Raw genomic sequence first — 20,959 nt, forward strand, 5'->3', positions numbered from 1 at the left:
AAGATGCATGGGAAAGAGGTGGTGAAGGCATGAGTCCCGGGCCATCAAAACATGTGATTTTGGTCACTCGTGATTGATAAAATGTTTGTGAGGTGCCTTCTTTAATTTTTTTTCTCTTCATGTTAAATGCACTATTCTCTCTCCCCTGCTACAATCAACCTTATATGAAAGAAATATATTCCTAAAAAGGGTCCATTTAAGTGAACTATTTGTGCACTATTAAAACTCATAAATTTTTTTTCTTGGGTTTTTGTACTTACCAGTTGTCACCCATGAGATAAAAAAAAAAAATTTAAATTACTTGCCAGAACTCTGTAAATTCTCCGTCCCTCTATTTTTTAATTAGAAATCAAATTAGAAATTCATGATTTCTGAATTGACACTAATTATATTTTTTTTTTTCAGAAAAATACCAAAGGATTTTTAGTGAGAATTATTTTGTTTAAGCTCAAAATCTGATGTGCGCACTAGTAGTAATAGATCTCTAGACCAGATATTTAATTTCTAATTGTGCACACTCCTGACTATATATGTGCTTATCACATTAAAAAAAAAATAAAATCAAAAAACACCATTTATCAATTAAAACCAATTATATATCTAATATCTAATAACACTTATTATAAACTATATTTTAGGCCAATTATACCCAAATAAAATAAAAAAAAAGGATTCATTAGGATATTTCTGAAAAATTAAAATTTGATAAATAATTTGACTATTTTATTTTTCTCTAAAAGAGAAATTCCACCTAAACGGTCAAAAAAGCCTTCAAAAACTCAACCGTGACAACATTTAAACCAAACACCATCCCGCGCCATCTCATGTTATGCACACACACTTACACTCACTCCCCTGCTGCTACTTCTCAAACATCTATCTTTCCATCCATCCATCTATATAAGAAACCTCTCCAAAACCTCAGACAAAGCTAAGCAATGGAGAATAACCGGAAAGCTCCTCTGAGACCATGGAAGAAGGGCCCTGCCCGGGGAAAAGGTGGGCCGCAGAACGCCTCCTGTGAGTACCGTGGTGTCCGTCAACGGACTTGGGGGAAATGGGTGGCAGAGATTAGAGAACCAAAGAAGCGAACCCGACTCTGGCTTGGCTCCTTTGCCACCGCCGAAGAAGCAGCCCTCGCCTACGATGAGGCTGCCAGACGCCTCTACGGCCCTGAGGCCTACTTAAATCTCCCGCACCTCCGGTCCACCTCCACCCTCAACTCATCCCTCATCCTCGGCAAACAGAGCAGGTTCAAATGGTTCACTTCCAAGTCCCTTGTTTCCATGATCCCTTCTTGTGGTCTTCTCAACATCAACGCACAGCACAATGTTCATGTTATCCATCAAAAACTTCAAGAGATCAAGAGCAACAATACCAAGCTCTCTCCTTCGTCATCGTCTTCTTCATCGTCTTCTAGTTCTACCACTTGTAAGAGTTTGGTGAATGAGGCCTTGAATCCTCCAGTGATTCCCATGGAGAAGCCTCAGATTGATCTGAGGGAGTTTCTTCAGCAGATGGGCTTGGTGAAAGAGGACAACAATACACAGTTTGCTTCTATGGAGGCAGCCGAGGAAAATAGCTCACCTTTGCGAGAGCTTCAAGCGATGACGGAGAATGAGGGTGATCTGTCAGCTGAGATCTCAGGTATCGAACATGGTACCTTTGATTGGGAGACGTTAGTGGAGATGCGAGCTTTGGAGGATCATCAGGTGGTGGTTGAAGATGACCTGCATGATGAACTAGGCATGCCCATCTCCATCTGGGATCTCTAAAGAAACATGAGGTTATGTATGCTAGAGCTAGTTGTTTTACTTGGTTTTCGATTTCACTGTTTCATCTTTGAGAACTTGCACGTTGTAATGAAAAACATGATCACAATGAGTTTTAATAAAAATATAATCTGAGGGAGTTTTACATACTCTCAAGATGAGCACAGATGAAAGCCTATCAGACATTTGTATATTCAGAGGCACTCAAATATTCGGCATGCTCCTCAAAGTATTCTATCATTCGTTTCAAGAAACTATCATGGCTTACAGTATCAGTGTCACAGATGATGCAGCACTGTCTTCTTGCTCGAGTCACAGCCACATTCATTCTCCTATGGTCGGTTAAAAAGCCAACCTGAGATGCATGCAGTGACAAAGAACGTAAATTACAGAAGAAAATAAATAAGGTTAACATAATATGGATTTATCAGGGCAGAGGGCTGTTGTTACTGAAACCATCCTACCTCTTTCTTTGAATTAGATCGGACCATAGAAATAACAATGGCTTCTTTTTCTCGACCTTGGAACCCATCAACAGTAGAAATCTCCAGTTCTTTTAATTTGCCTTCTTTGCTTCTCAGTGTTTTCAGTAAAACAACCTTTGTAGAAGAGAATGAATCAAAGTTCAGAAATTTATTAATAGGGCAAGTACTCTCCAACTAGAGAACTGATATCTGATAAACACATAAACACTTGAAAGCAACTACTGAATATATGAATAAAGCTTTGTGCATTCTAGCGTTTCTGCTGATCCTAATTCTGTGGTTAAAAGAAGGTTAAACCTGAGCAGCATAAGGGGTGATAATTCCAATGTTTGTCGCATGCAGGCCACTTTCAACAAGTCTTTTGGCATGAGCTATGGCAACAGCAGCCTCACCCTCATTCATTGTGCTGTCTTCTTCATCCTTTTTTTCCTCCATGTCACACCTAACAAGGCCAGAATCCACATCTTAAAGCATCAGGTGACAGAATTATTATGTAATGGAGAGAAAAAACATTATGATGGAACAGCACCGAAAAAAAAAATATATATATATTTATGTATACAATAGATCCATTTCACATCCAATGAAAGGTCGAATTATATCAAATCTACTGGTTATCACATTACTTCAGTAAGCTGGGTTGAAGAAAAAAGTGGCTAATATTTTTTGTTGAAAGGACAATCTTGCCAACATGTCAAGACATTCACTAAGACACACATTTACACTTTACTAGGCCATGAAATGAGCAAAAAATTTTCGTGCCACGCAATGAAAAAGAAATGAACCTTACCCAGCTGTGTCTATCAGAAGAAGGGCAGATTCTGTTGATGATGACCTTTGAACACCTTCAATATCATAAAGCACATGCCTAGCGACACTAGAATGAGCTTCAATCTATAGGGCCAGGGGCAAGATACACAGAGCAATAAGAAGATTGATAGAAACTAGTTTATGCCACTTTAAACACATATAACTAGCAAATTTTCTCTTCATTAGACAACAGAATGTAACCCCATAAAAGACGAGGACAATTTTGAGCACCTTACTATCATAGAGTTCTTTGGATGACCAGTTCATTATAAGTTCATGCATACGATACTGAACAGTGAGCATAGACGTGACTGCCTCCCCATACAAGTCAGCAAGACGCTCAAATAGAGTCTTTCCTAAGCCTTTCCTCTCAGCTTCAACACTTTGTACAGTTGGGGGAAGCTGAAGATGGTCTCCAGCAAGTATACATCTTGATCCCTGAAAGCAGATACACCATATATCACCAGTGAGTAACACTTCAACAGTTCAACAGTTTAGTCACCCAAAAATTAAATATATAAAAAAAATCAACAGTTGAGAGCATTCGCTACCTGCGATAGCAAACTGTTTTCCCAGAATTGCAGATTTTGGCAAAAAGGTAAGCTTTGCAGATTTAATTGTTAGTGCCTCATAATACAAGCTTATCTAGGGTAGATATCCCTGAAGGTTCATAATTAACTGCACCTATTTTCGTCTTAAAGTCTGGATGAATGGTTAAAATTCCACATCAGAGAACCTACTATGCCTTCGAGAAATAAAAGATGTAATGAGATTAGTCATTAGAGCACTAATATCCATATCCATGGTGGGAATATTATCCAACATGGGAGAGCAAGATTTCCACAAACAGGGTACATTGATTAGATTCAAATAAAAAAAAACTCAACAAAGACCAGGTTTGATCATATTCGATCAGACTCAATAGAATAACCATCTAAATTTCCATGGCATGCTACCTTGGTAAATGTGATCCTCTTGGTGATGCATTTGATTTAATACCGGACTATTCCACTCCTGCCCCATATGTCTACCCACACATTGTTACATTTTGTCGTCCTGATCCATCCTTACGCATTTCTTAACTCCGTCATTTAATAATCTCTCTTTAAACATATAAAGAAGTACATGTGTACTTTGCCAAGAAAAGATTTATTAATCTCACCTTTAATAAAGCTATCCAACAAGCGACCTCAAGCGCTTGAGCAGCTTCATCAATTACAACCAAATCAAATGTAACACCATCTAATTTTCGAGAAAAAGCACCAGTTAAAGTTGTCAGCACTACATCAGCATTTTTTATAACATCTGCCACGGCTAGCTGTTGTCTTGTCCTCTCTTCTTTGGACAAGGCCCTAAGTTCCTTTCTTATTTCCCTTTTTGTGTTTCTATCTTTTGCCTTCAGCAGCTTCCCATTTAGAACCTGTAAAATTATGGAGCATCAAATGCTGACAATAGAAAGAAAGCGCACAAAATAGAACCTACATAGATGGCAGATAAAAAGGCATGTTAAACAATTTGAGAAGAATACATGGAAAGTCCTTGTTCCGTGATGCATTATATTGATACTTCAAAAGAAGTATCATTGACCGATGCAAAATCCCAACAATGAGATTGAAATAAATGACAATTGAGAAGTTAACATTTACCAAATTACCTTCATTTCCTTTCGAATATCATTTGCCAAGCCACTGTTATCTCCTCGTAGTACCTAAACAAATAAAGATACTGAACATGAGAAAGGAAATAAATACCTCCATCTTAAAGCGAAGCATGCTAAATGACAGTTGTAACTATGTGCAAATTATATGTTTGAAATCAACTTGGACTGCATTTGGTTGATACACATCCGACAAGAAAATTTCTAAATAAGTAAAAAAATTATTTTAATTTTTGGGCATTGTATTTGAGAAGAAAATGGTAATAAAATAAAATAAAATAAAATCAGACCAATGGATGATGCATCTGTCCTAAGCTAACAAAAATAAACTCTTCCTTAACAATGAATGAAGTATATGTTAATCTACTACAGTCATTTTCCATTGTTAGGAGGCACCATGAGTAGATCTGTCCATCAGAATCATAATAAAGACAGCCAACATTACATGACTCCAATGTACAAGGTCAGCCGAAGCATACATAATGATGCAAACCAAAGCAGAAATAATATGCATGAGGGGTCATATATATGCTACTACATTTAAAATTAACTGAAGGTGTTCATTCAAGACAAATATAGAAACCCATAGTAGAACCTATACTACCTGAGCATCAAGCGCACTCTCCAATACTTGAGGCAGCAAACGAGCTGGATGCCCGAACCTCACCAATCTTACTCTAAATTAGAATAAGTATATGAGAGAAGTAAGATATTGAATATATTCATCACATTAAGAACTTTAAATTCATCAGGAAACAAAGAGTAAATTCAAAATAATAATAATAATAATAATTATTATTATTATTATTATTATCAACTTGCTTTTTGTGTTGGATCAGCATCCAACACAAATGAGTACACATAAATAATTACAAATGAAAAAAAAAACAGCGAAAAGATACTACCTATATGGGACTAGTCTTTCAACAATGTTGTCAACAGCAATATTAGAAGCAGCACATGCAAGAACCTTGGAGCCATTTTTTACTTCCTGTAAAATTATTTCAACCACTGTTGTCGTCTTTCCAGTTCCAGGTGGTCCATGAAGCAAAAATACATCCCTAGATGATAGAGCCTTTGAAATTGCCTCTTTCTTCAACAAAGTGAAAAAAAAAAGCTAATTTAATTGAGGAAATAATAAATATAAACAATTAAGAAAAAACCACAACCAACTACCAAACACAAGTGGCGCTTGTCGCCTTTATCAAAAAAAAAAACTACCAACACAAGTCTACTGTCCCTATCAGAATATATAATGAAAATCACAATAAAGTATGTGTTATCTGGACCAGTTATCTGGACCAATATCCACAAGCGACACTTAGACGGATCATTTTTTATTATTTTTAGCTAGATGCTTCCTTCCAAGTATCATACCAAGCAAATAATTCATTAATTTTTTTACAAAATTGATAAATACAAGAAGAAAAATTGTGCACAGAATATATAACCATCAAGCTGGGATTTACCTGTGAGTGATCAAGATTTTTGTTAAAGGAGGTTAAAGACATAGTTTTCTTTGAGATAGTGGGTGGTTTCTCCCCAAATAAAACTTGAATCAAATCTGCAGCTGGTCCCTTCTGGACACCCTTGCTGAGTTGGACTAATGTATTCTTCATACTGTTATAAGTTACCTACATCAAGAATTAAATAGGAATCTTCCATAAATAAATTAGGAGACTATAGTGGTTAAATAGAGACCCTATGGTAAGCCAATATGAAAAATTGATATTTACTATCATGCTATCAAGGCCAAATTCCAGATCAAACACAGCATCAAGGCACAATAAATGACTGTGACAAGAATGTGATCAAACTTATGTCATACAAAAAATTACTAATAAGAAAACAAACTTTTAATGGAGAATTGAGTACCTCATTTGCCACCTTCTCGAGACGCAGAGGGATGTTTAAACCATCTTCTGGAATATCATCAAAAGCCACAACGATTGAAGAATCCTGTTTATGACCAATAACCAACATTCTGATAAGGAACCAAAAAAGGGTCTTTTGCAACCCTTGACAAAAATATAAAAATTTTCTTTAGCACACAGGATTCCATACAAGAACTGCAAACCTTTAGGCGATAAACAACACCTTGTCCAAGTGCAGCAGAACCTGGATCAGCCTTGTTAGGTTTCAAGACTACCACATCATGGGTACCAAACTGCACCCACATTCAAAAAACAGACTGTAAACCTCCAAAGAAGTATTGACAAAAATTAATATAAATTCATTTAGACAATCTTTGGAAGAATTTCTATGATTGCAAATCCGAAAGTATTCGCACACTTATAATCTGGACAACCAGTGCCTGTACAAAAAGTTGGTGCTAGTTTCTGGCTGAGGCAACTTGGCTAAATTAAAATTATTTGCCAAGAAGTCTAAGGCTCTAAGCCAATAAATTATCCATGTACCTATGATTAAAACAAATTGCCTTGAACTTTATAACTGCAAAGACACACAAATAGGAGTTTAAAAGAAACTTTTGAAAGCTATATCAAGCAACAATCACCTTGTGAGCAGGAAGAACATCTCCCTTTGTAGATTGAAACTCAATAAGTGATTTCCCCATCAATCCTGTCTAAGTAAACATACAAAAATAGTAACATCATTTCATTTACAAAGAGGACTGCATTAATCTAACATGTCTTGTCCACTTTGTCAGAAATAAAAAATACAAAATGAGAACCACATTCTATATGCTATGTGAAACAGATCATCACAAACCTGTACATCTACACATTTAAGATTAAGAATGGCAGAACCCTTCTTTTGTGCAACATCTATGCTCTTTGATGAGGAAGAACTAATAGATGCTGATATCTCAGCCTCCTATAACCAAATCACAAACATGAAGCACATCACAACACATAGAAGATATAGTTACATTTCATAGAATATGAGACACTGATGATAATAATACCGAAACCAGGTATAAATATTTAACGGATGCATCCCTAAAGAGCAAGAAAATCCTGTTTGCAAAAGATAATGCAGGAAAGCAGAGAATTGAAAAACACATGGTATAAAAAATATTCAAAGGCTATCATCTTTTATCAACAATGGTTATTCCACCTTGTGTACCTACATTTGTTTTAAGCATTAAGATGCACTATTTGTCAAATTTTTGTTTATAGAACTATACATTTACCTATCAGTAGACTATCACAGTAAATCTTAATATTAAACAACTGAATGCTGCAGTCACAAACTAATTACCCATAGTCATGCTTCCAAGTTTTCATGGTGTAAAACATCTAAAGGAAGCTATCAGGAGAACAACAAAAATGAGTACAGAAAAAAAGGTCTGTGAAGCAGAAAATATTGCACGAATAACATTTAATGCAAGCAACAAGCCATAGCATCCTGAACATTCACCAGTATCGGGTGCACACATCCGGTTGCATCAAAAAATGATTGGGCAGCATATTCACCAAGTTAGTGTCTTTCAGATACCAAACTGCCTATCATTATTTTCACAACCATATGGAATAAACATTGAGGATTAATGGAAGCACAGGCAATAGAGAGAAAATTAATTTGAAATTTTGCCTCATGGGGTCAAAGAAGAGAAGGAAAGATGTTTCTCTGAGGCGTCTATTTTATTAGTGAAAATGTTGCCATTGTTAACTCCAATCACCAAAAAAACAAAAAAATTCCATTTTGGAAGAAACTAAAAGCATCCGCAGATCGCAAAACGAAATCTCCTGGGTTGAATTCAAGTACCAATACACAGTTACTAGACCAACGATCAAAAGATTCAAGTCCATACCTTTTCCAGATCGATGAGAGGAGCCATAATAGAGATGAATTGGTCAAGGGTCAAGGGCGAGGGTTTGCCGCGGGATTTCGCTCCTTTCTCCATTGCAGAGTTTGGTTTTCTTTGAGAACTTTGAGGATGAGATATCGAAGTCCTGGACTTCAAGGTTTATGAAAGAGATCCTCTTGCTTCTAACCACTCATCTCCACCGTTCATCTTACTTCAAGATTCGCGCCAGAACAATTTATGTAGGAGTTTTCTCAAATTTTCATCATAATTAGAGATACTAAATTAAAAACATAATTTAGGGAGAAATTTTTGAAAGATGTGCATTTTCCTTCCCTTTTATTTAAAAAAATAATAGTTTTTTTTTTTGTTTAATTGTTGTACAGGTCCCTATAATTATGTACTCTTACCTGTTTAGTCCTTGCAATATTTTTAAATATAATTAAATCCTCATATTTAGTCTAGTTGAATCATTCTAGTTCACGGTGTAAATAAACAAGCGTAAATTGCAAAGACTTAATTATATCTAAAAATATTACTGTGGACTAGAATAACTTAATTTGACCAAATATGATGACTTAATTGTACATAAAAATATTAAAAAAACTAAAAAAACAGAAAATACACAATTATAAGGACTTATAAGGGAATTAAACCTTCTCTTTTTAATGGAAATTAACTGTAAATCTGGCACTGATTCATCACAATAGCTAAAATCAAACAACATAAGCTAATTCCATGCACTGGCCACTGATCTTTCTGATAGAGCAAATGAAGCAAGTTGCAATCAACCTCCGGAGAACAAATTTTGGCATCAAAAGGCTTATAAAAATCATCAAGCTCTTCATGAGAAGAGTAATTATTCAAGTTACAGGTGGAGATAATTAATAATCAGATACATCACAAGCATGGTGAAACATCTCCATGTTAGCTAACAAAATTCATCTTCGGGCGAATTATTTAGTTATCAGGGCATCACGACCAGGTCCGACACCAATATAATGAATGGGGATGCTGATGTGTTCCTCTACCTTCTCGATGTATCGGCGAGCTGCGGGTGGCAGGTCTTTGTAGTTTCTGATGGAAGAGATATCACTTTGCCAACCAGGCAACACTTCATACTCAACCTGAACCATTTAAATCACTTCAAGGAATTAGCATCAAACAAAAATTTCATATCACATTTGCATGAATTTGTTCATATGTTGAAGATAACTCGCTTGAGGAATACCCACAGGTAGTATCAAGTGTTTCCAATTTTACTAGTACATGGTTGATGCTTATTTGCAAAGTTTCATCACAAGTTTGCCTAATGTTACTGAATAATGGTATAAAGGGCTAGACAATGTAGAGCTCGATATAACTATCAAGAAACATCAATGGGATACCCAATACCAAAAATTTGAGATTTTTTATGATTTCTGCAATTTGTCATTTGCATGATTTAATTTGAACAAGTTAACTATCTGGAAACATCCAGTAAAGGAAATCACATTTGTAAATTCTAAATTGGCAGTATGATACGAATAAATTAGTATAAACTATATCAGAATTTGTTATATACCTGAAAGAAGCCAAAATAAAATCCACCTAATCTTAAATGACACAAAAGTAAAGCAGAAAACTTTGGTCAGTAAAATCACAAGGTGATAATAGAAGATCTATAGAATAACAACAGGTTTAAAAATAAAGTGTGTAACTCAAGTGCCTTGTCCAAATATCTATCTGACTGATATGTCAAAAAACCATCAAAACAGATGCATGGCTGACATCGCATGGATGTGGCACAAAACATGAGAATATCAAATACTTGCCTCCAGTTTTTCCAAAACATTCAGATCTGCAGGAAAGGACTCTATCCCATGTCCATTAATGAGCTTGTAAGAAACACCCAGCTTGATCTCTGGAAGATCCGACAAGACATCAAGCTTAGTAAGATTGAGTGATGAAAAACCATTGATCTGGCAACAGTATTGCAGAGCCACAAGATCAAGCCAACCACAACGTCGAGGTCGGCCAGTAGTTGTCCCAAATTCCATCCCAGCAGCCCTAAGGAGATCACCACCTTTACCTAAGATCTCAGTTGGAAAAGGACCTGAACCAACTCTTGTGGTATATGCTTTAACCTGCAAAATGGTATCTCAGTTAGGACAGGAATGTAATCATGCAGTGAAAGACGTAAAATAATCGATGAGGTCAGATAAAAGATGCATTACCACTCCAATAAGGTCACCTATGCTTCTTGGGGCAATGCCAAGACCGGTGCAAATTCCACCAGCGGAAGGGCTTGAAGAAGTCACAAATGGATATGTTCCAAAGTCAATATCCAGCATGGTGGCTTGGCCACCTTCAACCAATATTTTCTTACCTTGTAGAATATATTGGTTCATGGCATGAACAGTGTCAATAATGTAAGGTTCCAACCGCTCCGCAAATCTTTTGTATCTTTCCACCTCCTCCTTCAGCATATCAGCACTGTACTTAAACTCTTCAAACCGCAAAGCTGCATCCTTTAGTAAAATTTCAAGCTTCTGACCAAACGTGTCCATATGCCTCAGATCACAAACCCTGATTCCATTTCGTATAACCTTACTGGCATAGCATGGTCCAATTCCTCTCTTTGTTGTCCCAATAAGTGATTTGGCTAGCTCAGCTTCTCTAAGTCCGTCCACTTCTTGATGAAAATCAAATAACAAATGTGCCCGATCAGAAACCAGAATCCTTCCCTTACATGAGACACCGTTTGCCTCCAGACCTTCAATTTCCTTAAATAAACCAGGAAGATGAACTACAACTCCATTACCAATCAGACAGATAGTTTGCTCATTAAGGATGCCAGACGGAACAAGGTGGAGGGCAAACTTTTTGCCCTCAGAATTATAAATGGTATGGCCAGCATTTGCTCCACCCTGTGTACAAAAAAAATGAAACAGTAGAAAAATCAGAAATAAATTGAAAGTAATGGAAAATCCATTACCAGTCCAACACCAATACTATTTCACATCAGATATGATCCTTGTTAGACTAAGCTAAACATCATATATGCCAGTAGCGCACAGAAACTATTCACATGATTGAATGTTTTGACTACTCTTGGTATATAAAATGCAAGCCCATACTGTTAAAAAGATTTTCATTCCCAACTTGCAAAATATGATGAACACCATATAAAGTTAGCTTTATATTACAGATTACAATAACCAGTAACTCAATTTAAAGTTTGGCATGTGCCGCAAAGATGTTGGAAAGGGAAAGCCTTGAGTATAGTGAATGTCAACTTTTTGTTATCCTAAGGTAAGCTAAACTTGAATTCAGTGAAACTGGAATAGAGAATCAATCAGTAAACCATTACATGGTCAAAGAAAATGGAGCTGGTTATTATTAAATTATAGAAGGATAAAAAGCTAATTAATAATTAAATCAAGACAAACTTGAAAGCAAGACCGAAGAGCATCAAATAAACAGCAAAGGTAAATCCGAAACCTGAACCTTTACCAAGAACTCAACAGTGAAAATATCATTTTGTTCAACCTAAATGAAAACTTAAAAAATAATAATAATAAATAAATAAATAATAAAAAAATAAGAAGAAGAAGAAGATAAAACAACAAACAAACACACAATGAAATGAAGCTGATTACTATTAAACTATAAAAAGTAAAAATGCATGATTTATCAAAATCAATATCAACTAGAAAACAAGGCTGCAGAGCAAAAAATAATAATTATATAAAAAACAACCTAAAAGCTGAACTTTTAACAAGAACTGAATAGAGCTACATCTAGGTCAAATGCATACAAAACAGTAAAATCTAGGTACATCACAGTGTGCAACCTAAATGAAAAAAGATAGACTCATAAAACGACACATACAATCATGATTGAACCAGTATGAAGTTACTAAGCAGCGTGATAAGTCTAGGTCAAATGTATACAAATGGAATAAATTTGCAACATAAAGCTACATCTTCAATCCCAGAAGCATACACACATAATGACAAACCAAGCACAAAATAGAAAAATTCGAAATGGAAACGGAGACAAACCTGACAACGAGCAACCACATCAAAGCGCTGAGCAAGAATATCCACGAGTTTTCCCTTGCCCTCATCTCCCCACTGGCAGCCAAGCACCCCAGCAACCTGGCTCAACTCTCCCACACGATCAACGCTCCCACCAGCCTCCAACTCCGCCTCAGAGACCACCGCCGACGCCAACGGTAACAAAGAAGACCGATTCCCCAGGACCGGGGAAGAGAAGGCCAAAGCCAAAGTCTTGTCTTCGCCGGAGCATGAAATGGCGTTCACTCTGCCCGGCAGGACCGAAAGCCCCCTGGATCCACGATGGAGGGAGAACGAGAGGCCCGAATCGAGACGAAGGGCGGCGGTGGCCATGGCTATGCGAGGACCTTGGGAAGAAGAGTAGAAAAGGAAAGAGCTTTATTAGTAGAAAAGAGAAAACGAGCTTTTCTGAAGGTAAACGAGCCGAGCTTGAGCGAGCTAAGGCTTCGCTCGAGCTCGGCTCTAGAATAGCCGAGCTCGACCTCGGCTCGTTTATCTTTGCAGGTGAGCGGTGCCGGCGATTGCCCAGCAAGTAAGATATAGGATCCGCGGCGGCAATGACTCTAGCGAAAGGGAGGGAGGAGCCGGCGGCGACGAGGATGACAGGGAGAAGAAGAGAGGCGTGATGGCGGTGCCGGGAAGAGAGAAAACGAGCGAAAAACATAGCTAGGGTTTGAAATATTAAGAGGAACATTTGCATTAAACCCCTTGTAAAACACATAATCACCTTCCTTATATACCTTTCACTAAAAACCAAAATATGTCTATCTCATAAAAATTTAATTTATTTATATACGTACCTTTTCTAATCCACGTACGTTATTGAAATATATTATTATATATTAAATAAATAATTGAAAAGTCTATAGATATATTCTTCTAAAATTTTTAGTGACATTAAATTAGTATATATATATATCCTTAAAAAAAATTAACTTATTTCATTATTACATTTAAATCTTAAGAAATTCTAATGCTGATTAAGTCAATATTTTTACATATAATATATAAATGTGTGCTATTTTTACTCTTTACATTTAAATAAAAATCAACAATTTCACTGATAGCTTAGGAATTTTAGAAAAATATATATATTTATTATTATAAAATTAATACTTATATAATTTAAAGTATATTTTAATGGTGTACGTGTAGAGGATATAACTTTAAAAAATATACATGTTAGATGAATTTTTAAGAATATAAAAAAAAACTAACATAATATTCATTGATAAGTTAAATTTATACAAAATGAAAACTCATTGCAAATCCTTTCTAATAGTAATATTTATAATTAATTTTTTTTATAAAATACAGAATATAATAATATTCAAAATTTATGATACTATATTAAAATAAAATAAAAATAAAAAATAAAAATACCAACTCTTTTTTTTTTAAAAAAAAAAAAAGCAACAAACGAGAAGTGTTTATATATTACAGGTGTACACATTCACTTGAGGACACAAGATTTGAATAGGACCTATTATCATTATTATAGTCAAGTGAGATTTGAATTTAAAATTTTTTATATATTTCATACCGGTTCTTCATAACAGGCCCAATAGTGTTCGGCCACCAACATAGCATGTTGATACAAAATCTTTTGAGGAATATAATGTTTTTATATAACTAACTGAGATGACACTGAATTTGATTTATAAACGCTAAGGAAAAGAAAACACATCAATAGAAGAGGACAACAACTCGTATTGTGAGGACACTTGCCAGCACCCATTATTAAAATTTAAAAGGTAAAGTATCTCTTCACTTAAAAAAAAAAAAATTTATAAATTTATCATAATATTTATTTTCATTGCTAATATAATTAATATGTTCATAAAAAATTTCCAAATTGGCACACCAAAACATAGCATTAACTAGTAATTCATTAACAAGTAAATAATATAGTTTTAAGTCTACATAATAAAGTAATAATTCACTTATTCATCACTCATCATCATCGAAAGAAAAACACACACACACTCATGATCCCGTAAAAGAGGACAAACAAACAAGGGCCGTGATGCGCACCAAATCGAAGATCGAATCCATGAATCTATATATAAAATACACGGCGAAGCGCGGCGACGACGCGAGAGAATCCAAGCCGCGCTCGCGGGTAGACGCGCGCCGAGCGATCGGCCGTTTGCCGGGCAAAGCCTTGCACGGCGACGAGGAAGAGATTCAAACACCTCACCGGCGGCACGTACAACGTCAGCGGCGCCGCCGAGAACGCCACCGCGAAGAACAAGTCCAGCATCTCTCCAAGCTCTCTCTCTCTCTCTCTCTCTCTCTCGCTCTCTTCACTGATTTCTCGATTTCAATCTTTGTTTGGGGTTTTCAAAAGCACGGGTTCGGTGTCGGTATTAAAATAAGAACTGTTAATGGATCCAAAGTCAACAAGTCAGACCCGTTAAGAAGATATGAAAACGTAGTAGCATTGCACTGCCATTGCTTGCCGTTTTAGCTACTAGTCATTCCATTATTCACTAGAAACATCCGGGATGTTGTGTTCGTTGACTTTTTCAACATGAGCGTTGACGGGTTGTTATTAAACATAATTATTATTATTCTTATTACTATTATTAACAACTTTTTAAAAATTTATAGTTTATACAACAACAACAACAAGAAGTAAGAACAAAGATATCATCAGTCCTTAGTCATAACATCTCCACCGTTGACGCAAGACTTCACTAGATGTTTCAGTCCCTTCTTGTGTTTCTTGTTTTCTTTATTGCTTTTCAAGCTCTTATCTTCTTGGTTCTCCTTCTCCACTTGCAAGCTTAACTGTAATTAAATGAAAATAAATTATAATGAATATATATATATATGTATGTATGTATATGTATGTATTTGTATACTCACCTTCATGACTCTGTTTTCAAGATGGTTGACACGGTCTAAGAGGCTACCCTTCTTCTGAGTTTCAGTGACAACATCAGTTATGCTTTTGGGGGAAGAGTTCACTGATGAATTCCCAAGTGCTCCTTCACTTGTGGTTGTTGTTGTTGTTGTTGTTGTTGTGCCAGTTGCACTGGATGTTGTTGTTGAAGCAAAGGAGTTTCCCATGGCTTTGCTTGTCTTTATCTCCTCCAAATAGCCCATCTGTGAGTACATGAACATGAACATGAACAGATAAACAAACAGTAAGAAACAAAGGTTTCATTCATGTCTTTGGGTTTATCTGTATGAATCTTAATGTTAACAAACATACCATGATGTCAAGACGATCCAGGCGAGAATGGATGGTGGAGTGGTGTTCATTATCCATTGATTCCATTTGGTAGCCAGAAGGTGATCTTCTCTTGGAGAAGCTGACTGGTTATATAGAGGAAGAGGTGGCACTCGGCAGTAGGATGCTTGCTTTGTGGTGCATGGCAATCACTACACGTAGCATGCTGATGTCATGCATGTTGCATGGGTTTGCATCTTACTGCCACGTATAATTACTCAGTAATAATAATTGAAACTTAATAAAAAAAATTGCAAGTAAAATTCTCAATAAATATTAACACAGATTTTGAACAGATTGCTTAAACCAAACAAGTTCTACAGAAGGGGAATCACACAACACTCAAAATGTAGCATAATGTGTCAAAACTAAGCCACATTAGATATTTACAACCAAAAACCAAACACGTTCCCTCCTACGTCTTGTCCTTCACTTCATACAACTTCTGGTGAAAATTAATCTCTTCTGATGAAAGAATTATCAATGATTGAGATAAAATTGGGGACCATGAAAGAATGAATCTTGCAAAACCAACCAAAGGAATCAATGTTTTTGAACTGCATTGATCTATGTTTGTTTCTGAATTCATCTACCCTCATTGTTTAAATGCAAAGATCCATCTTTCATGAGCTTTAGGCTGAGACTATTAAACCGTTCCCTCGAATACTGCCTCGACGCCTTTCTCCAATCTGTGCCTGCCTTCATCATTGCCGCGAACTCATCGTAGCTAATTCTCCCGTCCTGATAAAGAGAATGGTTGATGTTTAGTTTATTGTGATTTGCATTTGTCGATAAATTTACATAGGCTACATTTTCCGGAATAGGATAACTCCTTTTAACACTAATAGCATGAATTCCTATAATTCGCAGTGATCTAATTCTTGAAATCTAAAACCAGTGAAAGATGTAATTGGATTTAGAGGAACCAACCTTGTCTGTGTCAACGTCGTGAATAATGGCATTAATGACTTCCTCATGATTTGGGCCCAAATCATCTGCTAAACAGTCTCTGAGTTCTTCGATTTCGATATAACCACTCTTGTTCTGATCAAAATAGGCAAAGGCACGGTGCAAGTGTTCGTCATTCCCTATCTTTTTCAGATGAATTGACACAGCAACAAATTCTCCATAATCCAGTGTCCCATTGCCATCAACATCAGCCTGCCATTAACATCATAAAAAGGTTAACAAACACATAACCAAAAAATAATTAAATCAATAAATGGTGAGATGATGTTATAATCACAAATCATTAGTGAATAATGATGATTGAGATGATACCATGATCACATGGCATTGATAAAAACTAACATCAGGATTGATTACAGATATTAACTTTGTTTATAGAATATGAAAAAGCTTTGTTTAGAGAGATAATTACAGCATCCATTAGAATCTTAACATCAGCATCTGCAATTTGATGGCCTAGCTTATGCAGACCAAGTTTCAGCTCCTCAAGAGTTAATTTCCCAGAGTTGTTTATGTCCATAGCCCGGAACATTTCCCTGATGTCTGCAGCTTCTTCCACCGACAAATGTTCAGCAACCACCTGTAAAAGTGGAAATCACCAAACACATCAATTAAGAGCCTTCTGGACATGACAGGAAAACATTTCACAAAAAAAAAAAAAGAAAAAGAAAAAGAAAAAGAGAAAGAGAAAGGAAAAGCCACAGGGATAAAGCATAGGTCATGAAAACAATCATGTTATGCTGTAAGGTATTAACTCTCAGCTACATGATCTACTCAAGTATTGGATAAAATAAAGCTCACCCTGAGTGCTCTCTTCTTGAACTTGTTCATAACAGAGAACTGCTGGAGCCTTGCCTTAACAGTTTCACCAAGAGAGACATTCGGTGCCTTTTTGGCATTCTGCAACCAAGGATGATCTGCGGGTGGAAGGCCAGATAAACACCGTGAGAATGGCCAACTAAAATACTTAAGGAATTAAAGACTGTCTAAAAAATGTTATATCATTCTGCAGAAAAATTGTGAATAAGTTATATAAAACTCGAATAAAGAAGCTGGCAAAACCAAACTTTACCAAGTACTTCCTGAGCAGTTAACCTTCGCCTAGGATCTGGATCAAGCATCCTTTTGACAAGGTCTTTGGCATTATCAGATACTCTAGGCCATGGATCTCTTTTGAAATCTATTACAGATCGAATAATTGCCTGTGCCACTCCCTGTTCAGTCTCTGCATAGAAACAATAAATCTGAGATAGTTAGATCAGCAGATTATGAATGATACAAATACTATATATATATATATATATATATTATTTTCCAAAATAACAGCTAAAATGACAAATTATTGAGAAGAGATTCCAACAGTAATTGCCAGGAAAGAGTGGTCAAGAACTTCTGATAACTTCATGTGAGAGAGTGGCTGATTGATAAAAATACTCTAAGATATTCAAACATTTCATGAACTATACCTGCCCAAAATGGTGGTACACCACAAAGAAGGATGTATAAAATAACTCCAGCACTCCAGACATCAACTTCAGGACCATAATTTCTTTTAAGAACCTCTGGTGCCATGTAATAAGGACTACCAACAATCTCAGTAAAGCGTTCACCTGTTCAAGGTCAGCAAATATTGGCATGTCAAAGAACAATGTGACCTCGCTACAAATCATGCTCTTATTCTTTGCATTTCATGGAAATAAATGTGATTCAGATGTGAACTTGAGCAATATTATGGCTCCTAGACACTTAATTCATATCACGTGGCTATGCCATAAAGAATTCCAAAAACATAACCGGCTATAAGTAAACAGTTTTCTCATAAACTTCCGACTGCTTGTAGAGGTTCAGGGAACTTACCAGGTTTGAAAAATACAGATAACCCAAAATCAATTGCCTTGAGTGCAGCAGTTTCCTTTTTATTTGCAAACAAGAAGTTTTCAGGTTTGAGGTCTCTATGCATCACTCCATGCTTGTGGCACATCTGTGATGATATAAAAGGAAGAGCACAAGAGGACATCATCTGACTATTTTTATTCAAAATCTAAAGCAATCCTAGTATGACAAAATGTGATACAAGAAGGAATTTTGTAAGTCACTAATAAAACTCATATTAGAAGGATAAGGTTAGCCACCTAATGGCAACCAAAAACACAATATATATATATAGAAGGACGCTAACCCAAAAGTAGTAGTACATAAATTCATGTTTCCTCTATAAACATATCCAAGAGGTTGCAACATAGTATACAACGTGAATGATGACATCAAAATCCATCAAATTTTAAGAGAGAAAGAGACTGTATTAAATGAATTTCGTATTCTATTAAAATAATATTATCTCTAAAGAATAAAGAGCTTATTAAGATACAAAATTCCAAACTAATGTCCATTCTGAGAAGAAGATTCATCAAAAAAAGGTCTCTAAACTCCAAAGAATGCTTTTTTGAAAACCAAAACTTTGGGGGGAAAAAGGTGATTATGTGATCAAACAATACAAAACAGAGTGGTCACCATTCTGAGAATAAAACAAAATTATAGGGGAAATGCAGCCAAATGGAGCTCAAGTAATGCTACCATGTATTTCCTAGAGATAACATCACAGCAAAACAGATACAAAAGCTATAAAGTTTCCAAGTTTTATAAGAATAAAGAAAAGGAAGGATCTTTTAGTACCTGCACAACTTCAACAATGGTTTTCGTGACGACGGCGGCAGCGCGTTCCGTATAATGGCCGCGGGCAACGATTCGATCGAAGAGCTCCCCGCCCTCGCAAAGCTCCATGACGAGATGCACCGCGCTGTCATCCTCATACGTATCCTTCAATCTAACAATGTTAGGGTGCGTCGGCATGTGGCGCATGATCTCGACCTCTCGGCGCACGTCCTCAATGTCCACCGCCGTCCTCAGCTTCTTCTTCGATATAGACTTGCAGGCCAGCGACTCGCCGGTGGACCTATCAGTACAGAGATATGTCACACCGAACTCTCCACGGCCAAGTTCCTGCCCGAGCTCGTAGCGGGCCTCAATGTCGCGGCCGGTGGGGTCTTTGAGCACCGTGAGCTTGCTACCACCGCCTGACTGGCCCTTGTTATAGTCCAAAGAGAAAGGGTTCGGCTTCTTCCCCTTCTTCGGCTTCTTCTCCGATGGATCCACCGGAGACGCGCAGCAATTCCCCATTGAAGCTTCTTGGTTTTGGGCTAAAAATCTGAACTTTTCTGGGGTTTAGTGGAGGAGGGATCGAGATCTGGGGGAATTTGTAGGAAAGCTGAAAGCTTTGGCGGATTCAATGGTGAGAGGATTAGGTATTTGGGAACCTTGAGGAGGAGAAGAGAGGGTCAAAGCTTTGTCTTAAAAAGACTCTTCTTTGTGACCCTCTTCTCTCTCTCTCTCTCTCTCTCTCTTCTGATATTATTGCAAGGCAAGAGGAAAACAATATGAAAGGCTTTCTCTCTTTCTTTTGTTTCTCTCTCTTGGATTAAGGATCTAGTTTTTTTTTATTATAATTAATTTATTTTTATTTTCTCTAGTTTGAGAAGGTGGGAATTTTATCAAAAGAAAAGAAAAAAAAAAAAAGAAAAGGTGGGAATTTTTTTGGGGGTGTACTGATGGTGAAGGACAAAGGGTAGAGTTTTTCTAAAGATAGTTGAAAATTCAGAAATGGCATATGGGTAGTTTTGGCTCTGCCTTGTTGGGATATTGTTTTTGGTGTCATCTTTGAAGAGATAATTATGATTTTTTTTTTAAATTTTATTTTATGTATAAGTTTTGTAAATTATATTTGTTGAGTATATGATCATCACTAGAGTTGGTTACCTAAACATGTGCTTGAATTTGAATATGCTCAGATTAAATGTAACAACACTTGGACCTATGAGAACAATAATGGTGATTTTAGATAAGAAATGGGAGCCACATAAGCTTTCTTGTAGGTGAGATGTTAATAAATGGCATTATGTGGTAGGCTCTATTTATTGCTGTGATTCATGACTTTGAGATGTCTTGGTGTGTGGTGGTGGTCCTTTGTTCTTCTTCAAGACAGATTAATAAATCAACTACTTTTCATTTTGTACTAATTTAATAAAATAAAATAAAATTGATAATAATAATAATAATAATCCATTTAATTATACATTCGAAGAATCTAACTCTCAAGGCAATATGTTTCACAAGATTCAACGATGTTTTAGAATGATTAGGG

The 20,959-nt window shown here is 36.3% G+C and overlaps 5 protein-coding genes across 7 annotated transcripts; 1 reads left to right on the forward strand and 4 right to left on the reverse strand.

Moving 5' to 3' along the window:
• Positions 1 to 707: 707 nt before the first annotated feature.
• Positions 708 to 1,797, forward strand: LOC120250657 (dehydration-responsive element-binding protein 2F). Its single transcript, XM_039259487.1, has one exon. It carries the CDS (start codon positions 939 to 941, stop codon positions 1,773 to 1,775), a length of 837 nt encoding a protein of 278 aa, XP_039115421.1. The 5' UTR covers positions 708 to 938; the 3' UTR covers positions 1,776 to 1,797.
• A 63-nt stretch (positions 1,798 to 1,860) lies between these two features.
• On the reverse strand, positions 1,861 to 8,644 carry LOC120250656 (DNA-binding protein SMUBP-2). Of its 2 annotated transcripts, none has more exons than XM_039259485.1 (15): positions 8,500 to 8,644; positions 7,455 to 7,559; positions 7,240 to 7,308; positions 6,802 to 6,891; positions 6,600 to 6,683; positions 6,194 to 6,358; positions 5,630 to 5,817; positions 5,329 to 5,401; positions 4,722 to 4,775; positions 4,230 to 4,487; positions 3,299 to 3,505; positions 3,048 to 3,151; positions 2,555 to 2,699; positions 2,237 to 2,371; positions 1,861 to 2,127 (listed from the first exon to the last, which is right to left on the reverse strand). In XM_039259485.1, exons 1-15 carry the CDS (start codon positions 8,590 to 8,592, stop codon positions 1,951 to 1,953), a joined length of 1,947 nt encoding a protein of 648 aa, XP_039115419.1. In that variant the 5' UTR covers positions 8,593 to 8,644; the 3' UTR covers positions 1,861 to 1,950. The 2 variants fall into 2 exon arrangements, with proteins under 2 accessions (XP_039115419.1, XP_039115420.1); XM_039259486.1 differs by having other exon boundaries at positions 7,240 to 7,304; positions 8,500 to 8,624.
• A 588-nt stretch (positions 8,645 to 9,232) lies between these two features.
• On the reverse strand, positions 9,233 to 13,209 carry LOC120250117 (adenylosuccinate synthetase 2, chloroplastic-like). Of its 2 annotated transcripts, XM_039258898.1 has the most exons (5): positions 13,037 to 13,209; positions 12,540 to 12,901; positions 10,710 to 11,402; positions 10,308 to 10,619; positions 9,233 to 9,620 (listed from the first exon to the last, which is right to left on the reverse strand). In XM_039258898.1, the coding sequence occupies exons 2-5, from the start codon at positions 12,885 to 12,887 to the stop codon at positions 9,450 to 9,452; spliced, it is 1,524 nt and encodes a 507-aa protein (XP_039114832.1). In that variant the 5' UTR covers positions 12,888 to 12,901; positions 13,037 to 13,209; the 3' UTR covers positions 9,233 to 9,449. The 2 variants fall into 2 exon arrangements, with proteins under 2 accessions (XP_039114832.1, XP_039114831.1); XM_039258897.1 differs by having other exon boundaries at positions 12,540 to 13,209.
• Positions 13,210 to 14,427: 1,218 nt separating this feature from the next.
• LOC120250118 (rho GTPase-activating protein gacE-like) lies at positions 14,428 to 15,883 on the reverse strand. The gene is made up of 3 exons (XM_039258899.1): positions 15,775 to 15,883; positions 15,426 to 15,665; positions 14,428 to 15,347 (listed from the first exon to the last, which is right to left on the reverse strand). The coding sequence occupies exons 1-3, from the start codon at positions 15,838 to 15,840 to the stop codon at positions 15,210 to 15,212; spliced, it is 444 nt and encodes a 147-aa protein (XP_039114833.1). The 5' UTR covers positions 15,841 to 15,883; the 3' UTR covers positions 14,428 to 15,209.
• A 179-nt stretch (positions 15,884 to 16,062) lies between these two features.
• On the reverse strand, positions 16,063 to 19,938 carry LOC120250116 (calcium-dependent protein kinase 20-like). The gene is made up of 8 exons (XM_039258896.1): positions 19,435 to 19,938; positions 18,619 to 18,742; positions 18,228 to 18,371; positions 17,834 to 17,986; positions 17,563 to 17,678; positions 17,174 to 17,341; positions 16,723 to 16,953; positions 16,063 to 16,533 (listed from the first exon to the last, which is right to left on the reverse strand). The coding sequence occupies exons 1-8, from the start codon at positions 19,936 to 19,938 to the stop codon at positions 16,378 to 16,380; spliced, it is 1,596 nt and encodes a 531-aa protein (XP_039114830.1). The 3' UTR covers positions 16,063 to 16,377.
• Between the last annotated feature and the right edge of the window lie 1,021 nt (positions 19,939 to 20,959).

Source organism: Dioscorea cayenensis, chromosome 19 (assembly GCF_009730915.1).
Source record: "Dioscorea cayenensis subsp. rotundata cultivar TDr96_F1 chromosome 19, TDr96_F1_v2_PseudoChromosome.rev07_lg8_w22 25.fasta, whole genome shotgun sequence".
Classification (NCBI taxonomy): domain Eukaryota; kingdom Viridiplantae; phylum Streptophyta; class Magnoliopsida; order Dioscoreales; family Dioscoreaceae; genus Dioscorea; species Dioscorea cayenensis.